The sequence below is a fragment of the Engystomops pustulosus genome, chromosome 6 (genome assembly GCF_040894005.1).
Source record: "Engystomops pustulosus chromosome 6, aEngPut4.maternal, whole genome shotgun sequence".
Taxonomy (NCBI): Eukaryota; Metazoa; Chordata; class Amphibia; order Anura; family Leptodactylidae; genus Engystomops; species Engystomops pustulosus.
In genome coordinates, this window is record NC_092416.1 from 183,410,601 (window position 1) to 183,434,236 (window position 23,636).

The window sequence follows — 23,636 nt, forward strand, 5'->3', positions numbered from 1 at the left end:
AAACTTTTTTGCACTGCCACTTACAGGCACTATCCAAATTAAATTGTCTCCATAGCAGCCTCCACACGTCGTCTTTTTAGCTGCCTCCACACGTTGTCTCCATTGCTACCTCCACACGTCATCGCCATAGCTGCCTCCAAAAGTCGTCCATATAGCTGCCTCCATACATGGTCTCCTTATCAAACGAACTGTGTCAGGCAAAATTTTGGGTTGTTTTCATGGCTTCCACATCAAACTTGTTAACTTTGTCGCCACCCTGCTGTGTAATCCACAAAATATACTGGCAAACTTTTATCATTTACCGATATTATTTCAGCGCTTCTTGCGCATCTGTTTACATTCCCCTCACCCGCCATAACCCAAACTTATAAGAACGCTACTACACTTGATCTTATACAAAAGGTTCTTAGAAGTGCTGTTTGGGGAGTAGCCGAGAGACAGGGACTTGGATAGGCAAAAGCTCGCCTGGCAGCTGAGCGCCAGCTCCATCCCAAGATCCATCTGACATAGTTTTAACTGCAGCACCTTTAATCTACTAATAGTTCACTGCCTCCATACATCGTCCCCTTATCAAACGAGCTGTGTCAGGCAGAATTTTCAGGTGTTTCACCAGATACATAGTGGAACTCGGCCCATCTGTCGCCGCCATTCTGGAGACCTGAAGTTGCAATCATAGCAGCGTAATATGGATGCCCCATACTGTCGCTCTTAATCATGGAACCATTTCCGAAAAAACAATTAAAAATAGAACCACTATGCTATTCCATTATTCCTAGGTGAAATATTCAAACGACCCGGCCTGCTTTGAAAATTATAATTTTTTCAAAGTAAACTCTTCTGGCCCCCAGGCCCATTTTGGGTGGGGGGGGGGGGAGCCGAGAGACAGCGGCTTGGACAGGTGAAAGCTCGCCTGGCAGTGGACCGCCAGCTCCATCCCAAGATTAGGCAGCCTCAGAGGCATCCATGCATGCTGCCCCTGCTGTTTCCTGTCCATTTTGCCTCCACAGCGTCCACCAATGTCTCCATGCGCAACTTTCAACTCTCTATACCCCAGACACTGGAGCACGAGAGGATATGCAGAACATCATCCCCTTATCAAACGAGCTGTGTCAGGCAGAATTTTCAGGTGTTTCACCAGATACATAGTGGAACTCGGCCCATCTGTCGCCGCCATGCTGGAGACCTGAAGTTGCAATCATAGCTGCGCAATATGGATGCCCCATACTGTCGCTCTTAATCATGGAAGTCGTCTTCATGGCTGCCTCCACATGTCGTCCCCTTATCAAAAGAGCCGTGTCAGGCTCATTTTTCGTGTTTCACCAGATACGTTATGGAACTTGGTCACTATGTCGCCACCATGCTGTGTTATCGACTAAATATACCGTCAACCTTTTGTTCACATAGGAAATCATTTCAGCGCTTCTTGCTCACCTCCTTTGGTTCCTCTCTGCCACCCATTGGTTTGAAGCCTGAGTCCATTTAGGGTATGTCGCCATGACACTCTCTAGCCTGCCGCTGCTGCTGCTGCCTCTGCATGCCGTCCTCTATAGTGTCAGGGTCAATTATTGCATGTTTTAGATGCTATCTAGCCTCATTCGGTCAATCTGTCATTTCCATGCTGTTGCCCATAATTTTGGCATAATGGTACAATTAAGCAGCCTCAGAGGCATCCATGCATGCTGCCCCTGCTGTTTCCTGTCCATTTCCGTGGTGTTTCCATCCTTTTCTGAGGTTCCCAGGTGTTTGGCCAAGCTTCCCTGTGCAGAGCCTTGGTCCCCTTGAAAAATGCTCGAGTCTCCCATTGACTTCAATGGGGCTCGTTATTCGAGACGAGCACTCGAGCATCGGGAAAAGTTTGTCTCGAATAACGAGTACCCGAGCATTTTAGTGCTCGCTCATCTCTAATTCTTATGCATTGTTTGATAAATGTGCTAAGCTACACTTCATGCAGGTGTATGGTGTAACATATTACATTATATTCACAGTGAGAATAATTGACAACACACATTGTATTTGTTGTCCACTTTACCACTGAGTAAATATCATTAAGGATAGATCACTAGGAGGTGGGTAGATATGCTGCTATTTGGAGTTCTGAATAAGAGTAGAGACATGTTTGGTGCCCAATTATGCTGGGGACCCGACTTGAGTGATGGCATCATTATACCTTATGCCACCTCCAAGCACCAATACCGGCATAAGCTATAGCGGAAAGCTACACCAGGCAGGACCAGGCATAGAACTCATATGATATAAGGTAACAGCAGGAGAGAGATACACATATTATTTTACAGACAAACAGAATAATATAACATAAAGCAAGACAAATAGTTTATGTCTGATTTAGAAGCAAATGTCTACTGATGATGATTGTTCATTTAGCAAAACGATGTGATCTGTGGCTTCAACATTTTCCAGATTTATAACATTATTCAGCTTTACCATTGTGCAACGACTTCTGATGAGTAACAAGATTATATTTCTGAGAAAAACATTTCCCACAATCTGTACATGAAAATGGCTTCTCGCCTGTGTGACTTAACAGATGACGATAAAAATTTGGTTTTTAGGTAAAAAATTTCCCACATTCTTAACATGAAAACGGTTTCTCCCCCGTGTGACTTCTCCGATGTCTAACAAGATGTGAATTCCGAGTAAAACATTTCCTTCAATCTGAACATGAAAATAGCTTCTCCTTTTTGTGCCTTATCAGATGCAGATCAAGATTTGGTTTCCGGGAAAAAGTTTTCCCACATTCTGAACATGAAAATGGTTTCTCCCCTGTGTGACTTCTCTGATGCGACACAAGGGTTGACTTCTGGGTAAAGCATTTTCCACATTCTGAACACGAAAATGGCTTCTCCCCTGTGTGACCTCTCTGATGTAAAACAAGATTTTGTTTCCGAGCAAAACATTTCCCACATTCTGTACATGAAAATGGCTTCTCCCCTTTGTGACTTAACAGATGACGATAAAAATTTGGTTTTTAGGTAAAAAATTTCCCACATTCTTAACATGAAAACGGTTTCTCCCCCGTGTGACTTCTCCGATGTCTAACAAGATGTGAATTCCGAGTAAAACATTTCCTTCAATCTGAACATGAAAATAGCTTCTCCTTTTTGTGCCTTATCAGATGCAGATCAAGATTTGGTTTCCGGGAAAAAGTTTTCCCACATTCTGAACATGAAAATGGTTTCTCCCCTGTGTGACTTCTCTGATGCGACACAAGGGTTGACTTCTGGGTAAAGCATTTTCCACATTCTGAACACGAAAATGGCTTCTCCCCTGTGTGACCTCTCTGATGTAAAACAAGATTTTGTTTCCGAGCAAAACATTTCCCACATTCTGTACATGAAAATGGCTTCTCCCCTTTGTGACTTAACAGATGACGATAAAAATTTGGTTTTTAGGTAAAAAATTTCCCACATTCTTAACATGAAAACGGTTTCTCCCCCGTGTGACTTCTCCGATGTCTAACAAGATGTGAATTCCGAGTAAAACATTTCCTTCAATCTGAACATGAAAATAGCTTCTCCTTTTTGTGCCTTATCAGATGCAGATCAAGATTTGGTTTCCGGGAAAAAGTTTTCCCACATTCTGAACATGAAAATGGTTTCTCCCCTGTGTGACTTCTCTGATGCGACACAAGGGTTGACTTCTGGGTAAAGCATTTTCCACATTCTGAACACGAAAATGGCTTCTCCCCTGTGTGACCTCTCTGATGTAAAACAAGATTTTGTTTCCGAGCAAAACATTTCCCACATTCTGTACATGAAAATGGCTTCTCCCCTTTGTGACTTAACAGATGACGATAAAAATTAGGTTTTTCGGTAAAACATTTCCCACAATCTGTACATAAATATGGCTTCTCCCCTGTGTGACTTAACAGATGACGATAAAAATTAGATTTTTGGGTAAAACATTTTCCACATTCTGAACATGAAAATGGAGTTTCCCCTGTGTGACTTCTTTGATGTCTTACAAGATTTGATTTTTGAGTAAAACATCTCCCACAATCTGGACATGAAAATGGCTTCTCCCCTCTGTGACTTCTCCGATGTGCATCTAGATGGTGTTTAAGGGCAAAACATTTTCCACATTCTGAACATGAAAATCGCTTCTCTCCTCTGTGACTTCTCTGATGTCTAACAAGATTTGATTTCTGACTAAAACATTTCTCACATTCTGAACATGAAAATCGCTTCTCTCCTGTGTGACTTTGTTGAAGATCTGCTTTAACAGTGTAATAATTCACACTTTCTAAACCTGACTTAATGTTCATATCCGTTCCTGATGATTCAGTAGAAAGGACCCATCTAATAGGAGCAGATGACGGACCTTGTGTGTGAAGGCCTGAGGAAGCACCTGGGATATTGTCATGATCTTCAGATCTATCTGGTGTTATACAATCATCACTTTCTGTAATATGTGATGATATAAGATGTTCCTCTGAGCTCCCGGTATTGTCATCTGCCAAGAAACAAAACAGATTATATAATATGACCATAAAGGGGTATTCCCACAAAGACAAAATTCTTAAATATAAGCAGGATGGCAAAATAATACATTCTCTAAATTTAACGTAACAAAAATTCAGCATTTCACAGATTTAATTCCAACAATCACTCCTTCTGTTGTGCCTTTTTGGTTGCCCATGGATCTGACCCTAAACTCAGCTCTGACTATGATCGGGCAGGTATTTGTGTGTAGTCATATTCCTCTCACATGAACGTGCATTTCCTGTCCTGCAGAAGCAGGCGGAGGCAGAGAGCAACAGAGCCAAAGACACTCCCTGTGGGGTACACGTTACTTCTTAAGGAAGGTATCTAATAACATCTAATATTATTAGATGTGAAGAAGTTAAAATTATGGGTACTGGTTTTGGTAACTTTTGAAAATTCATCTAGTCACTGAAGTTGAGGGCTTAGCTGTCTACTTGCCAGTGTCTGTTCCCCTTCCCATCCCCAGGCAGGAGGTAATGTAGTCTCCAGGCTCCTATTTGTCTCTCTAGTTACAGTGACTAGGGTGAGTTTCTCTTTTACCCAGAGTGGGTCCCAATTTTCCGTTCATAAGAGTGGTTCCCCCCACAGCTTGGCCGTATTAAATTGCATGTGATATTTAAAAAGTGGCAGGGGTCTTTGGATGGACCTTTGGATATTAGGGCACCAATTCCTCTCATATTGAGGCAGCTACAGAGCCCGAGGTCAACTGTTTGGCTTTTGGGTCACCTGTACCTACTTTGAGCTGGTCATGGGGGATTTTGGGGTTTTCAACAGGTGGACGTATTTTGGAAGGGTATCCAGAGCCTAAAATGGGTTCAGGTCCTTTCGGAGGCAGTGTCTGAATTATTGACCTTAATGAGATGAAACTTTGGCAGTGTGCAATCATTCTTCTAAGAGATTTTGATGATATGGTCCAAGAGAGTTCCCCGAGTTATCTAGCAAGTTGTTAAAGGGGTATTCCCATCTGGGCATTTACATTTAACTTAATTCATTTGCCTTATGTAAACATTTCTTCAATTGGATGTTAATTAAAAAAAATGTTCCTGTGTGAAGATAATTTCTCATAAATGTGGTCATGTTGTCCCTTAGAAACGAGATGGCTTTCTCAGATACGACCACGTCACACTCTGGCAGTGGTGGCCAGACATGCGCTATAGAGTCCTGCCGGACCACCAGGATTCAGCAATCATTACCACAGGACGGCTGTGCAACATGTAGTAACTCCCGGACATTTTATATATAATAACGTTTTGTTTCTTTGTGCAATCACTCCAGCAAAGGTGGCCGTATCCGAGGAAGCTATCTCGTTTCTAAGGGACAACATGGCTACATTTATGACAAATTATCTTCACACAGGAACATTTTTTTTAATAACATATAATTGAAGAAATGTTTACATATCGCAGATTAATTAAACTGAATGTGAATGCCCAGACAAGAATACCCCTTTAAGTATTCTGTCATCGAGTAAACCAGGCATACTGTGAATTCCCATATGGTTCGTTTCATGCATTCCAGGTGTAGAGGATTGTAGTACGGCACAGGGAGTTCATAGGGAGCGATGCAGATATAATGTGGCCAAACTGTTTTTACCTTATCGAGAAAGGCCTGGATATATAATACTCTGGGGGCCTTCCAAAACGCAAACGCTTCTTGTTGCTGGATGTCACTGATCCCTGTAGGGTTACAAGGATCTGCTGATGGCGGAATAGTGAAACATTTGAGATGGTGGTTGCTCAGTTGGTCAACTTGCCAGCTGGGCATAGAGTTCCAGGCCTCAAAATTGTGTGATTCTATCCCAAGTGCCTGTTTTTTGGATATTACGGGTTAACATAGAAAAAAAAAAAATAGCTGTAGCCGAAACTTCCATCCAACAAGAAGTCTCTGTCATTTTTGGAAGTTACTAATACTGTTAAAGTTTACTGATAAAATGGAAAATGTATTGCAGAACATTTGTTTGATATGATATACCGTATTTTCTGGACTATAAGACGCACTTTTTAGCAAGAAAAAATCTTGCTAAAAAGTGCCTGCGTCTTATAGTCCGGAGGTCAGGAGGATCCAGCACTGCCAGACCCTCCTGACCTCTGTAAGGGAGATCGGGTGCTACCCAGAACTGCACCCGTTCTCCCAGAGAAGAGCCTCCGCACTGCTCTTACCTCTCCCCGAAGTCCTACTGTACGGGACCTGCGGTGATGTCAGAATCATGTGACTGATCACATGCTTCTTACATCACTGCAGGTCTCATACTCTCATGCTGCACTGGGACAGGGTGAGAAGAAGAGGAATGGGGGAAGTATGTGTGTGTGTATAGGTGAGCTGTGTGTGTGTGTATAGGTGAGCTGTGTGTGTGTATAGGTGAGCTGTGTGTGTGTGTATAGGTGAGCTGTGTGTGTGTGTATAGGTGAGCTGTGTGTGTGTGTATAGGTGAGCTGTGTGTGTGTGTATAGGTGACCTGTGTGTGTAGGTGAGCTGTGTGTGTGTATAGGTGAGCTGAGTGAGTGTGTATAGGTGACCTGTGTGTGTAGGTGAGCTGTGTGTGTGTATAGGTGAGCTGTGTGTGTGTGTATAGGTGAGCTGTGTGTGTGTATAGGTGAGCTGTGTGTGTGTATAGGTGAGCTGTGTGTGTGTGTATAGGTGAGCTGAGTGAGTGTGTATAGGTGAGCTGTGTGTGTGTGTATAGGTGAGCTGTGTGTGTGTGTGTATAGGTGACCTGTGTGTGTAGGTGAGCTGTGTGTGTGTATAGGTGAGCTGTGTGTGTGTGTTTAGGTGAGCTGTGTGTGTGTGTATAGGTGAGCTGAGTGAGTGTGTATAGGTGACCTGTGTGTGTAGGTGAGCTGTGTGTGTGTATAGGTGAGCTGTGTGTGTGTGTTTAGGTGAGCTGTGTGTGTGTGTATAGGTGAGCTGTGTGTGTGTGTGTATAGGTGAGCTGTGTGTGTGTGTGTATAGGTGAGCTGTGTGTGTGTGTGTATAGGTGAGCTGTGTGTGTGTGTGTATAGGTGAGCTGTGTGTGTGTGTGTATAGGTGAGCTGTGTGTGTGTGTATGTGAGCTGTGTGTGTGTATAGGTGAGCAGTGTGTGTGTAGGTGAGCAGTGTGTGTATAGGTGAGCAGTGTGCGTATAGGTGAGCTGAGTGAGTGTGCGTATAGGTGAGCTGAGTGAGTGTGCGTATAGGTGAGCTGAGTGAGTGTGCGTATAGGTGAGCTGTGTGAGTGTGCGTATAGGTGAGCTGTGTGAGTGTGCGTATAGGTGAGCTGTGTGAGTGTGCGTATAGGTGAGCTGTGTGAGTGTGCGTATAGGTGAGCTGTGTGAGTGTGCGTATAGGTGAGCTGTGTGAGTGTGCGTATAGGTGAGCTGTGTGAGTGTGCGTATAGGTGAGCTGTGTGAGTGTGCGTATAGGTGAGCTGTGTGTGTAAATGTATGTCAGTGTGCGCTGTGCTTTAGTGCAACCGACAGAAATATTTTAATTGGTGTAAAATATATTTTTCCTTTTTTTGGAAGCCTAAATCTGGGGTGCGTCTTATAGTAAGAAGCGTCTTATAGTCCGAAAAATACGGTAATTCTTGATGTAACATCTCAGTCTCCTCCTCCGAGGTCCTGGTGAGCAGTATTCCTGACCCTCATAGCTCCCACCTTTCAGCTCTTCTTAATCTATGGGGAATATTTATCAGGACTTCTGCGCCACGCCAGTGGCCTTGTTACCTCCCTCTCTGTGAACCATGCCGAACTATAATTCCACTACACAATGGATTACCCTTTTGATATAACTATGACCAGGATTAGTATCTAATATCATTATTATAGGTATCTTATAGTGATATAATATTTAATACTACTTTTTTTTTTTTCTCTTACCACTATTATTATCTTAAGGGGAGTATTGGCCACATTGTCCTGTGCTGCTTTTGTGCTTTACTGATATTAAGATACTATGGTTTGAGCTTGTGCATGATCTATATGTTCTAAAACAAAATAGAACCTTTTTATGCATATTCACGTATTAAGCACTTTATCATTTGGATAGCACTTGTCACTTTATACCACGTAGAGTCTGAATCTCTACATTGAGAAAGTATATTGCCGTATTTTATATGTGCGCCGTTTCCTTATTAGTCTTCATCGAATTTGTCTCCTTTTATCACGTTTCGTAATTTCCTGACTCGATATTGAGTATTTATAAACTACTTACTTTTTTTTCTAATTTGTAATGTCGAAATGGAAACTTTTATAGAGTCTATCTACTTTTGTGACGTCACTTAGTGGAATAATCACATGCGATATAATTCCTTTTTTCAGTCTCTATTTCCTACAATGATCGTGCATGGATGTCAATATATGACTATTTCGCCGACAAAACATATCTTCCTTAATAGGACTACATGGTCCCATTTACTATAGACATAAGTGATTTACTGCACTGTAGTTCCGCCTATTGTCTGCAACATGGATCACATGATATCACCTAGTATCTGGTGACACGCAGCTTGCGTTCCACCTAGTGAGCGGCTGCCGCATTATGACGCACTTCCAGCTCTTGCGAATTGTACTGCGCATGCGCCGAATTTTGACCGGAACTGCCCGCCGAGCAGTCACAGGTACATAAGGCAATCCTCCCCTGATATGCATTTACTCCTGATGAAGCCTACCTGATAGGCGATACGCGTCGGGTCGCTCCCTGCTGGCATGTGTTAGGACTGGTAACTAATCTTTCTTTCTTTAGTAATGTGCACATATTGTGAATAATCTATACATGGCTGGTTACTGCTATCTTTATTTAGAATATAATGTAATTTTGATCTATGGAGACCATTGTAATCGATTAATACATATATTTTTTTTATATACATTCCTATTGGTGCTCTATTTCATAGAATTTATTGACTATTCTGCTCTCTACACTTGTAGTAACCCATTTGGAATACATACAGAGTGCACATTTATAATTACCAATCCATGAGTCCCACACTATTGTCTGTTTGTTCAATTCGTATGTCCTAATGAAGACTTTTTAATGGTTTTTAACCCCTTAAGGACGCAGCCATTTTGTAGCTTAAGGCTCAGCCCGATTTTTTGGATTCTGACTTGCTTCGCTTTATATGGTTATAACTTTTGAACACTGTTACTTATCAAAACGATTGTGAGATTGTTTTTTCCCCACATGTTGTACTTCATTTTAGTGGTAAATTTTGGCTGATAAGTTTTGCGTTTATTTACAAAAAAAAAGAAAATATGATAAATTTTTTGAAAAATTTGCCATTTTCGAAATTCTAAATCACCGCGTTTTCAGGCAGATCGATTTACCACCTAAATAAGTTGCTGAATAACATTTCCCATTTGCCTACTTTACATTTTCATAATTTTTGAAATGTCTGGATAATTTATTTTGATGTCACGCGGCTTACAAATATCGCTTTTCCGGATTTTCAGAATTGACTATTTTGGGGATAAATACAGTTTTGAATGAAATTTTACATATTTAGCATCAAAACCCCCCCCCCTATCAGAAACAGCTTTTACGAAGATTGTTAACCCCTTGAGATCTTCATAGTAATTGAATCAAAATGGAGGTGAAATTTAGAATGGTCATATTGTTCCCTTATACGTTCATTTAGCACTAAAATTTACACATTTCCAAAATATAAAAAGAGAAAACCCACCATACAATTTGTTCTGCAGTTTCTCCCGAGTACAGAGACCCCCCACATGTGGCTGTGACTTGTTTTATCGGGACACAGCGAGGCTCAGAAGGGAAGGAGCGCCATGCAGCTGCCAGGATTTTACTTTCCTCATTGGCCTCTTTTGAAGGCTATAAAATTTTCGCTTTTCCGTTATTTGGGCCATGTGACGGCATTTTTTTTGCGGGACGAGATGCTTTTTCCATTGTTACCATTTTGGGGTTGGTATCACCTATTGTTGAAAATTTAGGAACTTTTTTTGAGGGCAGGAGTAGAAAAGCATCAATTCTGTACTGGATTTTTTACTTTTTTTTTTTTTTTGGTGTTCACCGTATAGACTAATAATCATGTTATCTTTATTCTATGGGTTGATACGATTACGGGGATACCAGACACGAATATATTTTCTTACGTTTTACTAAATTTGTCAAACAAAACCCTAATGTGGGGAAAAATCTATCATTTATGTATTGCCGTCTTCCAAATGGCATAACATTGTTACATTTTTGGCTACGGAGCTTGTTGATGGCTTGTTTTTTGCGGGACATGTTGTACTTTGCACCAGTATCATGTCTGAGTACATATGGTTTTTTGATCGCATTTTATTGCATTTTTTGTGGGATTGAAAAGGTAAAAATCATAATTTTTGGAGGGTTTATAACAGTTTTTTTTACGGCGTTTATCGTGGGGGTTCAATAATGATTTACTTTTATTCTACGGGTTGTTACGGACGCGGTGATACTATATATGTGGGATTTGTGTTATGATTTAGACTTTTTTTTGAGTTATATGTCTCTTTATATGTTTTGGGGGTTTGGGGCATTTTTAGTGATTTATGACTTTATTTTTTTATTGAATAACTTTTTTTTTTTTAACCTTTTCACTTTTATACCATGGGACATGAAGAAGCAATCATCTGATTGCTTCTTCATGATAATATTCTGCAATACTCATGTATTGCAGGATATTAGCAGTGTCAGCCTATACACTTGCATAGGCTGGCACTGTGCCAGTAAGATGACGTCACAGACGCCATCTTACTGGCAATTCTTGCAGGTAACTCTGGGGTCCAGATCGGACCCCAGAGTTACTATAGCAACGATCGGCGCCCCCCGAAAACGGTTCGGGGGGACCGATCGTGGGGGAAAGATCCCCCAGATGCATGTTAGATGCCGCGGTCGCGCTGACCCCGGCATTTAACGGGTTAAGCACCCGCGATCGGAGACAACTCCGATCGCGGGTGTTACACTGGGGTGCCGGCTATTAGTTACAGCCGGCACCCCGTGTTTCCCGATGCCGGTTCGGCTCTGATCCAGAGCCGAGCCGGCATAAGCGCCGTGGCGGATATATCCGCCACTGAGCGCTAAGTCACTGCGCTCCGTGGCGGATATATCCGCCACGGAGCGTGAAGGGGTTAATTGTGTTTATGTGAACTTATAATAAAAATTACCTTATTTATCTTTTACATATGCATCCCTTTGTTATACTAAAAGTGGCCCTGAAACAATCGCGGATGCTAGCTTATTGCTAGCAGTTGCAATTATTTTGCCTTCTCTGCCACTTTTACGCCATTGGGGCGTGAAGGGGCTGAGCGGAAGGTGTTGAGTGGGCTGACGCGGGGTGTTACTGTCCCATTGCTGGCGCACTCGCTGCTGTTGGTGACTTTTCATATGTGAGCGTCAGTGTATGATAAATGTGCCCCTATGTTTCCATGTTGTGTATTGTGTTATCACTCGTCTCTGCTTTATCTAGTGGTTACTACTCACCTGGGCAGTTACCTGTAGAAATCTCCTCCTTACATCGCTCATCGCCTCTCACATGTGCCTCTGGAGCAGTAATATTCTTCACATCTTCACCCTGATACACAAACTGAGAAAAAAAATTGTAAGAAGTCACCAGACGATGGAGAAGTCACACTGAAGGTTATAGATAATAATAAAAGATCAGTAATTATCATAACAACCAAATATGACCTGACAGGAGGATATGTCTGAGACACATAGCTGCCGGAATCTACCATGTTGTCTCGTTACCGCAGAGTCTGGCGCATAGAGGTGTATTTATCAGGGCTTTTGATAAATACTGGAGTAGAAGCCCTGAAATAATTACATATATTGCTACCATTTGCGATTATTTTCCCTCCATGGCAGCTCTAGGACAGGGGGGCGTAGAGCAGGACACGGCCGGCAGAGGAGTGGGTCAGTACGGAGCGTTCTTCTCCAAGCACCAGCCAACTTGCTGCAACCAGTGACTTTTCTCACATAAAAAGAGCCTGACTGTGCCTGTTTCTATGCCAAGACGCCTAAGGAGCTGAGCTATCGTATGTCTGCGCACTGTGCTAAATAACCCCCATGGAGACTGTAAGGAGATGGGATTTCACAATAAGTCAATTTTAAGAAACTTTTATTTCTAGAATAAACCTCCATATATCAGAGAATATGTCATCTCCATCTACCTGATAATAATCTGGGTCATATGTTTCTTCTTTACAATCCTGTGGTAGAAGAAGAGGACTGGGACATCTCTCCGGTGATGTTCTCTTACTGGATCTACCTGTAGGAAACATCCAGAGACTGAATTCCTTCTTTCCATACAGATAATGAAAGGACGTGTGGATTTAGTCCTGTCTATTACCTGCTGATGTGAGGGGCTGGTGGTCTCTGTCCATTGTCTGATTCTGAAGAGAAAGAAGATAAGATAAAGTAACATCATGTAGAGAAATGCAGTTCCTGTAATGAGTAGAAGTACAATGAGGAGATGCCGGTGACTCGGTGGTGGAGGTTGTGTGGTTGGGATAATAATGGATTATATAGGAGTTTCTCTATGGTGATATCAGTCTATTATTAGGCTGTAACTTTCCTATAACCATCTGCAGCACATTGCAGTCTGCACTGGTCGCGGCTTCATACAGATCTCCCTTCACCACCCACATCCCTCCTCTGTATAGTGAGTGGATACTCAGGGATGGATGAGATTCTGGTGGAAAATACCAGAGAGATGGGAGTGAGGGGTCCCTGATTAATGTGCCCCGGTAACCCTGACAGACAACACCGGTGACTACACACGTACCTCCGCCTGCAGAGCTGTGCTCCAGATATATGTGAGAGGGGAAAGGACCTGTGATGATGTCATAGTCATGTGACCAGCCCCTTGTGTGGGAGAAATACGATCTCCCTCGGGTGTCCAGAGGGCATATAAACCTTATTCACAGATAACGAGACATCCAGAAGTTAAAAGCACAGTCAGTGCATTTCTGACAAAAGAATGTCCTTAATTATGTCATGTCATGTGATGATTTAGGACATTCTTTTGTCTGAAACTTGTTGTACATTGAATGTGCTCAGTAAGATGCTGGATTTGGTGCTGGCTGAAGAGTTTGGAGCAAGCGAGAGGAAGCGTCTTTTCTGTAGAGCTTGTATGAGGCGGCTGCAGTGCTATGTTCAATGGAGCTTTAACTGCAGGACCACAATTCCTGCTCTGGTGGAGTTTGTGCTTCTTTTGGTAGGTACAACAGATGCACTGGACTAGCTCGAGACCCTCACTTATGCCCTCTGGCTGTGGAGTTCTGTACATGAGTGTCTTCACAAAGCCATAACCAGGACACTAGGAACAGTTCTCTTAGAAACTGCTTTTTCCCCCCCGAGGTCCTTTTTCATTTTTGCATTTTCCTTTTTTACTCCCCACTAGGCCCAGCGCCAGCACCCGGCTTACGCGGGCCCCCGGATCAATTGTACCACTGTTGCTTTAAGACACTGATAGAAATGGTCCCCTTCCGGCTGGTGTCATTTTCTGCCTCTATGCTGAGGTCCTCGGGAGCACAACATAGAAACAGAATCCGAAACTCACCTGTCCTCGTTCCCCCGAAGCGTCACTCCCCACGGTATGCGACGGATGTGAAGCCGGCGCAAGTGATGACGTCAACGGAAAAAAGATGGCGGCTGGTCCTGCGCTGCTTCAGGGGAACGAAGAAAGGTGAGGTTTTTTTCTTTCCTGGAGGGGGGGCAGTGTGGGGGGGATACAGTGTGTGTACAGGGGGGGGGGCAGTTTAGCACGAGGTGGGGGGATACAGTTTGTGTACAGAAAGAGGGCAGTGTAGCTGGAGGGGGGCAGTGTGTCTACACAGGGTGTGGGGGCAGTGTAACTGGAGGGGGGCAATGTGTCTACAGGAGGAGGGGGGCAGTGTAGCTGGAGGGGGGCAGTGTGCCAACAGGAGGAGGGGGGGCAGTGTAGCTGGAAAGGGAGGGGGGCAATGTGTCTACAGGGGTGGGGAGGCAGTGTAGCTGGAGGGGGGGATACAGTGTGTGTACAGGGGGTGGGGGGCAGTGTAGCTGGAGTAGGGGGATACAGTGTGTGTACAGGAGGAGGAGGGTATTGTAGCTGGAGTGGGGGAGGATACAGTGTGTGTACAGGGGGAGGGGGGGAGTATAGCTGGAGTGGGGGGATACAGTGTGTGTACAGGGGCGGCAGTGTGGCTACTGGAGGGCGGCCCATGAAGGGGCCCACTGAGGCTCTATCGCCCAGGGGACCACTAAAACCTGGAGCCAGCCTTGCTCCCCACCTTCAAAAATCCATAACTTTTTTATTTTTCCATATAAAGAGCTGTGTGAGGGCTTGTTTTCTGCATAACAAATTGGACTTCATAGTGATGGTATTTAATATTTGATGCGGTGTACTGGGAATCGGCAGTATGATCACATAGATCCTAAATCTATGTTTTTACATATTTACAAAAATTACAACCTCCTGTACAAATAAAAAATTATTTATTTTGAAAAGTTTTGGCGCTAATAACTTTTTTATACTTCAGTGTATGGAGCTGTTTGTGGTGACGTTTTTTGCGTCTTTTGATGACATTGTTAATGATACCATTTTGAGGACTGTGCGGCCTATATATCACTTTTTATTGATTATTTTGATAGGTTGCACAATGGCAAAAAAGTGGCATTTTTGACTTTGGGTGCTATTTTCTGTTTCCAAATTAAAACCCGGGAATAACAGTTATTATATTTTGATTGGACATTTTGGGACGTGACGATATCTAACATGTTAATCATTTTTACTGTTTTTTTATATTTATATCAGTTCTAAGGAAAGGGGGACAATTAGATTTCTTATGGGTTTTTATTTCATTTTGTTTTTTCACTTTTAAATTTTTTTTTTTACAATTTTCAGACCGCCCAGGGTACGGGCAACGGGCAATCAGGATTATCGCAAAGGGCATGGAACAAAGTTTTCTCTCAGGCATAGAGGCACAAAGATCTGGCAGGGAGCATTTACAACCTCTTCCTGTTGTCAGGAGGCCAGTGCCAATTAGCAGTGCGCTAGCCCTTTAGCTTTCAGACAGCGGGGATGCGAGCGCTGAAGCAAGGAGACTGTCACTGGAGCACGGCTAGGTAAGTGAAGCTGTTGCTGGTGTGAAGGGGCAGAGGGAGGCACACGGGTGACCCTGCAACTCGGAACATGGGTCACAGAAGCACCCTTGACAGTATTGGCCTTTGGCCTCCCCCTCTTTTTGGTCTGAAAAAACCTCTGCAGAAGGGCACGGTCCAGGATGTTGTCCTCCGGCTCCCAAGATCTGTCCTCCAGCCCATCCAGTCAACGAGAAAGTACTGTCTCCCTCTAACCAACTTTATGTCCAGGACCTCTTTGACTTCATAGACATTGGTGGAATCAGCCACAGGAGCAGGATGAGCTATTTGCAAGGAGAAATGATTCAAGATGAAATAACTGTTTCAGGAGGGAGACATATAAGGAGCTCGGGATGCGCATTGTGGGAGAAAGATGACGTTTGTATGCCACAGGATTGATAAGCCTTAGTACCTCGAATGGGCCCAGAAAACGAGGACCGAGTTTGTAGCCGGGGTTCTTCAGCTGGACACATCTGAAGAACAGCCAGACCTTATCTCCAGGAGAAAAGCCTGGAGGAGGCCCACGTTTCCTGTCGGCCTGCGTTTTGGTGCGGGCGGATGCCTGAAGTAGAGGATGGCAAGGTTGCTCCCAGATGGACTGAAAATCTTGTACCAGTTCTTCCACAGCAGGAACATCAAAAGGAAGAGGTGGGCATGTTGTCCGTAGACAATGAAGAAGGGAGCAGCACCGGTGGATACAGGGTCTTGAAAATTATAAGAAAATTTCGCCCAAGGTAAGAGGGAGGACCAATCGTCCTGTCGAGCAGAGACAAAGTGCCGTAGATAGTATTCCAGAGTCTGGTTGACTCCACCTCCCCGTTGGACTGTAGATGGTGTGCAGAGGAGAAGTCCAGCTTGACCTGCAGTTGATTGCAGAACCTGGAAACAAATTGTCAGTCCATGTAGCCGGAAGATATGTAGAAAGAATGGGCTGGCAAGACGAGGAGATGACGGCAGACCTGGTAGAGGCACAAAGTGGAACATCTTGGAGAACCGATCTGTTACCACCCAGATGACTGTATTACCGGAAGAAGATGGGAGGTCCATAACAAAGTCCATAGCTATGTTAGTCCACGGGCAACTGGGTATAAGCAACGGCAAAAGCAGACCTGCTGGCTTTAGGCATGATGACTTATGGGCACAGGAAGCGCAAGAACTCACAAAATCTCAAACAACTTTGACCAGATCTGGCTACCAGTAGTAACGAGAGCAGCAGACCTCTGCACCCCAGGGTGCCCAGCCACACGAGAGCAATGTCGCCAAGTTAGTATCCTCTTCCGAAGAGCAGGTCGGACACAAGTCTTGCCAGGAGGAAGCTGTCGTAGGTCCACAGAAGCGGCAACAACCAGTCAGACGGAACAATATGATGAGGAGACGGTTTTTCCCCAATCACGTCAGAGGCACGAGATAGAGCATCAGCCTTAACATTCTTCTCTGCTGGACAGAAATGTATCATAAAATTGAAGCGGGAGAAAAAAGGGACCAATGAGCCTGTCGATGATTGAGACACTGGGCGGTCTGGAGGTATAAGAGATTCCTGTGGGGGGGCGTGGCCTAGCCGCTGAACATGATGGCTGCGTGATCCAGAGCTCCGTGCCACCACAGCTCACAAAAGCCCCTTCTTCATGCCAGCGACAGCAAACCCTGGAGAGAAAATGGTCAGCAACATCCCAAGAAACATATGGGCAAGAAGGGGAGTGAGTACAACAAGCCAAACGGGCAAATCCAGCAATTCTTCCCAGTGGTCAGGAAAAGACAGAGCAATGGCGCCTGTAGCGCATTTGAGCAAGGCCAAGCTCCAACAGATACAGCCTCCGGACCTCTTACCTCCGAGCCCATAACACGATCCCCAGCGCCCGGGACAGCCAGAGTGTCAGAGAGTGTCTCCCACATTTGAGATTCCCAGCAAGTGGTCTGACACGCCGTCCCCTACAATAACTAAGACCGCAAATAGACCCGCCAAACAGCTCCCGCACCTCCAGTCCTCGCAGGGGAAAAAGTGGCCATTGACCATTTTACCTTCTAAAACATAAAAACTTCCCAACTATAATTGCCTCCTCTTTTGACCAAAAGAAAAGAGGAGTCTCTATGGCTTTTCATTCCTCATTAGACCTAACAATACACAAACAACTGGTAGACCCACAAAGCAGGTACATTGTGGTAGTATGTACTATCAACAATATTGACCTAACCATAGTGAATATATACAGTCCGAACAAGCGTTAAATTAATTTTATTCAAAAAGTACTGAGAGTCACTAAGAAAGTAAAAAAGGGCCCCTTATTAATCTGTGGGGATTTCAGCATCACACCTGATCCTACAGTAGATAGTACCTCAATACCCAATCATACACCCCTGCAGCTGAGCCCTACATGGTCTCAGTCTCTTTTTGATGTCTGGAGGACCCGACACGCTAACGAAAGACATTACTCGTTTTATTCCTCTAGACACCAAATGTAATCTAGAATTGACCTATTCCTTGTGGAGAAACCCCTGCTAGATAGAGTTGAGAATGACACAATAGGGGACATTGGGTGGTCCGATCATGCCCCAATCACAATCACCCTCTCCGACCAACGTCCAAAACACAGCAACTATTTATGGAGACTTAATTCTTACCTAATAGCTCATGATAAACATTCTAAACAAACAGAGGGCTACATAGAATATTATTTTAGACTTAATACTACAAATGATGTAGAAGAATTTACATTATGGGCAGCCCATAAGATCTACGTGTGGTACGCAATTTCAAAATTAGGTGGTAGGGTTAAGAGAGAGAGGGAAAGACAGTTGAATGAGGCCCTACAAAAAATCCATACTTGGGAAACACTGAATAAAACTAACCCAACCACATCCTGCTCAAATGCGATAAAAGAAGAAATGAATCACTTACGGAACTTACTTCTCTCCAAATACGAACATAACCTTAGAAAACTCAAATTTCTCTTATGCACAAGACATCAAAACAGGACGTCTTCTTGCCTCGCGGATTAAGAAGCAAGCCCAAAAGAAAAGAATTCCATTTATTATCCATCCTATCACCAAAGAGCATATTCTTGCTCCAAGAGATATCGCCAACGCTTTCAAAGATTATTATAGTTCACTATACAATCTTAAAGACAACCCTTCTCTCTCCCCCCCCCCCCCCGACCCAGTCCTCTATAGATGACTTTCTAGAAGGAGTGACTCTCCCCTCTCTCTCTATGACACAATTGCAAGAGCTCAAGTCCCCCATCACTCTGACTGAGGTACTACAAACCATCAAACAACTACCCAAAAATAAATCTCCTCATCCCGATGGTTACTCTAATGACTATTACCAGAAATTTGCCCATCTTCTCGCCCCCCACCTAGTAACGGTTTTTAACAAAGTGGCCACAATTGGTAGTTTTCCACCAGATCTCCTAGCAGCACTAGTTGTTACCATCCTTAAACCTGGCAAGTCTCCGACAGAGACATCCAACTTTTGCCCAATATCGCTTCTCAATGGCTAATGAACTATGTAGCGGACCTCATACGGAATGATCAGACGGGATTCACCAGGGGTAGACAAGCATCGCATAACACAGGCGAATTATCTCTCTGATGCAGTTTTGTGAGCGACATCAAATACCTGCCAAATTCTTGACGGTGGACGCCGAGAAGGCGTTTGACTGGGTCAACTGGTCGTACGTCTTCTCCCACAAGATTGCTTTATTTGCTGATGACATCATACTAATGAACACCCAGCCCATGTCATCCCTCCAGCATATCTTCCAGCTTCTAGAGAGCTTTGGAAAGCTGTCCTACTACAGGATCAACAAAACAAAATCCCAGATTCTCCCCTCATCGGTCCCCCCAGATCAGCTAAAAGCCCTACGTGACACATACCAATTAGACTGGCAAAGTCCAGAGGGCATGACCAGATACTCAAAGTGCCAATCTTGAGTGTTGAATACGGATGACATAATATGCCCCCCGAAGTTCAAACTTAGTGAAGACCTTAGCTCCACGGAAGCGCTCAAAGAGTTCTGTGATCAGGGGCAGTGGGCAGCGGTTCTTTATTAAGCCCATGGTAGTCTATGCAGGAGCAGAGAGATCCATAATTCTTGGCCACAAAAAAGAATCCAGCACTGACAGACTAGCAAATGAACCCTTTCCTTTGTTGCCATATAGGGATGCTCCTCCCAAGAACCCTAGGTGCATGCATTTCCCGGAGGTTTAAGGACGGACTGGAAAAGACTGGCACAATATAGGCAAAGGTTCACCTGTCTTCTTCGGGAGCTCTCTTGAGGTGTCAGAAGAGCTTTGTCCACCTCCATGGGTTCCTCAGCAGCAGACATGGGGGGCGGCAGAGGTGGTCTTTGGAAGACAGAAGCCAATTAAGATAGACATTGGGTCCAGGCTTGCGCTTGTTCAACATGTTGCTGCACCAGGCGCTCAGAGAAACTGATGTCGATCTGAGCGGTCATACCACTCAGGGAAGGTCCCGTGCAGACAGGGCGTCTTTGACTTGTACATACAGTGGCGACCAAAGCTGCTTTATTCCGCAGAGTACGGATGCTAAAGTGCAAAAATTATCTGCGTAGTCACTAACAGACGAGTCCCCTTGGCATAAATTTAGCAGGGCGGTGTCTGCAGATGACACCCAGGCTGGTTCCTCAAAGACAGACTGGAATTCTATGAGGAATCTGGAGATATAAGCTGTGACCGGGTCGTCCTGTCCCAGGGCTTTTCTCGGAGAGCAGACTTTGCATCATGCCACCCTATACTTTTCTGTGGCAAACTGGGTACGCATCAGCTCAATGTGCAAAGAGCACTGTGTGATGAACCCTCTGCCCAGCTTGGGGTTTACGTCATTTGCAAGGCATGGATAGTCGCAGTCTGGATTCTAACGAAAATTATGAAACCGTTGTAGCGGGAGGCACCGCAGGAACCGGTTGTTGCTGCTGCTGTGCGGCGAACAATTGCTGCAACATGGCGATGAGTTGTCCAAGTTGTTGGCCTTGCGCAACAATCTGTTAGAACTGCCGGACCACGATGGTGGTAAAATCAGCCAGTTCAGGTAGCAGAGCCTTGGCGGGATCCATGGCCGGATCTTACTGTGAGGCACCACTGGACCACTGCGGACGATGGCTTAAGTCAACATCTGGGAGCAGAGTGTAAGTGGCACCCGGTTTTCCCCAGAGCCAGCCACAAAGTGGGTTGGACTTGCTGCAGCGTGGTACCACCAGGTCACTTGACAGGCACGAATTTGTCCGCGATGGCGGCCAAGGCGTAGTACAAAGTCGTAAGGCATAAGCTGGTCGGGGACAGCAGTACAGGATCGGAGTCAGGAACACAAATCGAGGTCACAATGGGAAATCAGGATAATCACAAAGGGCATGGAACAACGCTTTCTCTCGTAAAAGCACAAAGATCCAGCAAGGGCCACAGGAAGAGGCTGAGCACTTTTAGTTGTCAGGTGGCAAGCGCCAATCAGCGGTGCGCTGGCCCGTTAAATTTCAGAGGTTGCTGTTGGCGCATGGGTGCGCCTGCGACCTGGAACATGGGTCGCAGGAGCACCCGTGACAATAAAATACATAAAATGTCCAGCAGATTTCAAATACAATAACTGGATTATATTATCCTACAAATAATGAGATACTCTATACTAGTGACTGGGGGAGAGGGAGAAAGAATTTTTTCTAAGTGAAGGAAGCATTTTACACAGGAAGGGCGGGACATGTGGCTCAGTGATGAACACACCCAGGGGACACAAGAGAAAAAGCTAGCAGGGAGCCAGCCAAATGACAGAATTTTGCTACACACAGTTTGGGAATCTGCTATTAATTGCCTGTGGGGGTATGGGGGAGGCTTAAAAAAGGGTCTCTGGTAACACGTTTTCTGGTACTTCCCATCATTAATGTGGACCCCCTCTTATTCCTGGTAACCTTTAGCCCTCTTAGCCAATCAGTACAACTCCTCCTTTAGAGGACAGGTGCATAGTGCAGCCGGTGGTGCTGGGAAATGTAGTCCAGTCTACTCTTGGAGAATTAGAGCCGGTGACCAATGGTCTTCTCCCCTCCCCTACACATTTATTGCATTGTCCACAGTATATCTTGTGCTCTCGGCAGGCGCTAAACATTTTGTCAGTGCTGATGTTTTGTTCTTTTAGAAGAAACCTGAAGGGAAACAAATATCTTATGACTTCTTCTCAAAATATTTTTTCTCTATACAAAAGAAATAACACAAATAACTGATTACGATAAAAAAGAGTCGAGATATCTGCTGTAAGGAGCTGCCCTTATATTTATTAAAGTATTTATATTGTTCGAGGTCAGTGTCATGGGTGGCCTCGCCCCTCGTCAATGCGCTGCAAGCTCAACTTACGGATCCCGGCTCCTGCCCTGGCTCCTTCGTTCCCGGACGCTGCTGCTCCACGCCATCTTCGTGCGTGGCGCAGATTTAAAGCGCCAGCGCGCCACTAATAGGCGCTCGCCATTTCAGGTAAATCTATTTAACCCTGCCTCTTCCTGTGATCCCTGCCGGCTATTTGTGCCTAGAGCCAGAGAGAAACCTTTGTTTATGCTGTGTGCTGTTTCTGTGTATTCCCGTTGTGACCCTGGTTCTGTTTTTGACTTTGCTCCTTTGCCGCCTCCCTTGACCTATTGCTACGTCTCTGATTCCAATCCTGTGCTGCCTGTCCTGACCTCCTGCCTGTCTACGATTACGAGATTGCCTGCCGTTTCTGTACCTCGACCTTGGCTGCCACTGCGGACAAGTCACGCCTGTGGAACGACCTGGTGGTACCACGCCACAACAAGACCATCCTGCTTTGCGGCGGGCTCTGGTGAAAACCGGGTACCACTTAGACTCCGGTCCCAGGTTGTGGCTTGTGTCATCATCCGCAGTGGTCCAGAGGATCCACAACCTCGAAGCCTGACAGTAAGATCCAGCCATGGATCCCACCGAGGTTCCGCTTCCCACTCGGCTGACTCTGGCTACCATCGTGGTCCAGCAATCCCGGGAGATTGCCGCTCAATGCGAACAACTGGAACATGTGACCGCCATACTGCAGCAGCTGCTAGCCAACCAGCAATAACAACAGGTTTCTGTGGCTGCTCCCGTGGCTCCCGCTACCCTGGCCAGTCTTCCTGCCATTGAACCCAGGATACGGTTGTCTATACCCGGCAAGTATGATGGCGATCCTAAGATGTACAGGAGCTTTATAACCCAGTGCTTCCTGTACATAGAATTCATGCCATCTCAATTCATCACGGAGCAATCCAAGGTGGCATTCTTCATCAGCCTCCTCTCTGGCAAAGCCCTGGCCTGGGCTACCCCTCTTTGGGACAGAGACGACTCGGTCACGTCTAATCTGACGGCATTTCTGGTGGAGTTTTGGTCCGTCTTTGAAGAACCAGCACGGGCCTCTTCTGCTGAGACTGCACTATTGAATCTACGCCAGGGGAACTCTTCTGTGGGAGAATATACTATCCAGTTCCGTACCTTGGCCTCAGAACTTTCCTGGAACGATGCGGCTCTGTCCGCAGCTTTAAGAAAGGGACTCTCCTCTCACATTAAGGACGCTCTGGCCGTTCGGGATCTGCCGCCTACCCTGAGTGGTCTCATCACCTTGGCCACCCGAATTGACGTGTGATTTAGGGAGCTTGCTGAAGAGTTACGTCTCGAACAACCCCAAATCCGTCCACGATGTCTTCCTCACCTGCACCTACTTTCCACAGGCCGCTCCAGCCTCCTGTAGCACCTTCTGCCGAGGAGCCTATGGAGGTGGACAGGGCCAGACTCTCTTCTCAGGAATGTATTAGAAGACATCAGGACAACCTCTGCCTGTATTGTGCCAGTCCTGAGCACTTCCTTGGGGCTTGTCCCATCCGTCCCCAGCATCCGGGAAATGCCAGCACCTAGGGTTCTTGGGAGAAGCGTCCCTAGGTGTAAGCAAAGCTTCTCCACGCCTGATGATTCCTGTTCTTCTCAGTGTTGGCACCCAGATCCAGGTCTCAGCTTTCTTGAAATCTGGTTCCACAGGGAACTTCGTGGATGCCGCCCTGGTCTCCCGGCATCACA

At 45.1% G+C, this 23,636-nt stretch overlaps 1 protein-coding gene and 1 pseudogene across 1 annotated transcript; both read right to left on the reverse strand.

Moving 5' to 3' along the window:
* LOC140066016 (uncharacterized) overlaps positions 1-3,185 on the reverse strand; it is a 20,416-nt pseudogene extending 17,231 nt beyond the window's left edge.
* LOC140065403 (uncharacterized) lies at positions 2,976-13,348 on the reverse strand. The gene is made up of 5 exons (XM_072113021.1): positions 13,246-13,348; positions 12,811-12,853; positions 12,632-12,729; positions 11,943-12,045; positions 2,976-4,470 (listed from the first exon to the last, which is right to left on the reverse strand). Exons 1-5 carry the CDS (start codon positions 13,312-13,314, stop codon positions 3,509-3,511), a joined length of 1,275 nt encoding a protein of 424 aa, XP_071969122.1. The 5' UTR covers positions 13,315-13,348; the 3' UTR covers positions 2,976-3,508.
* Between the last annotated feature and the right edge of the window lie 10,288 nt (positions 13,349-23,636).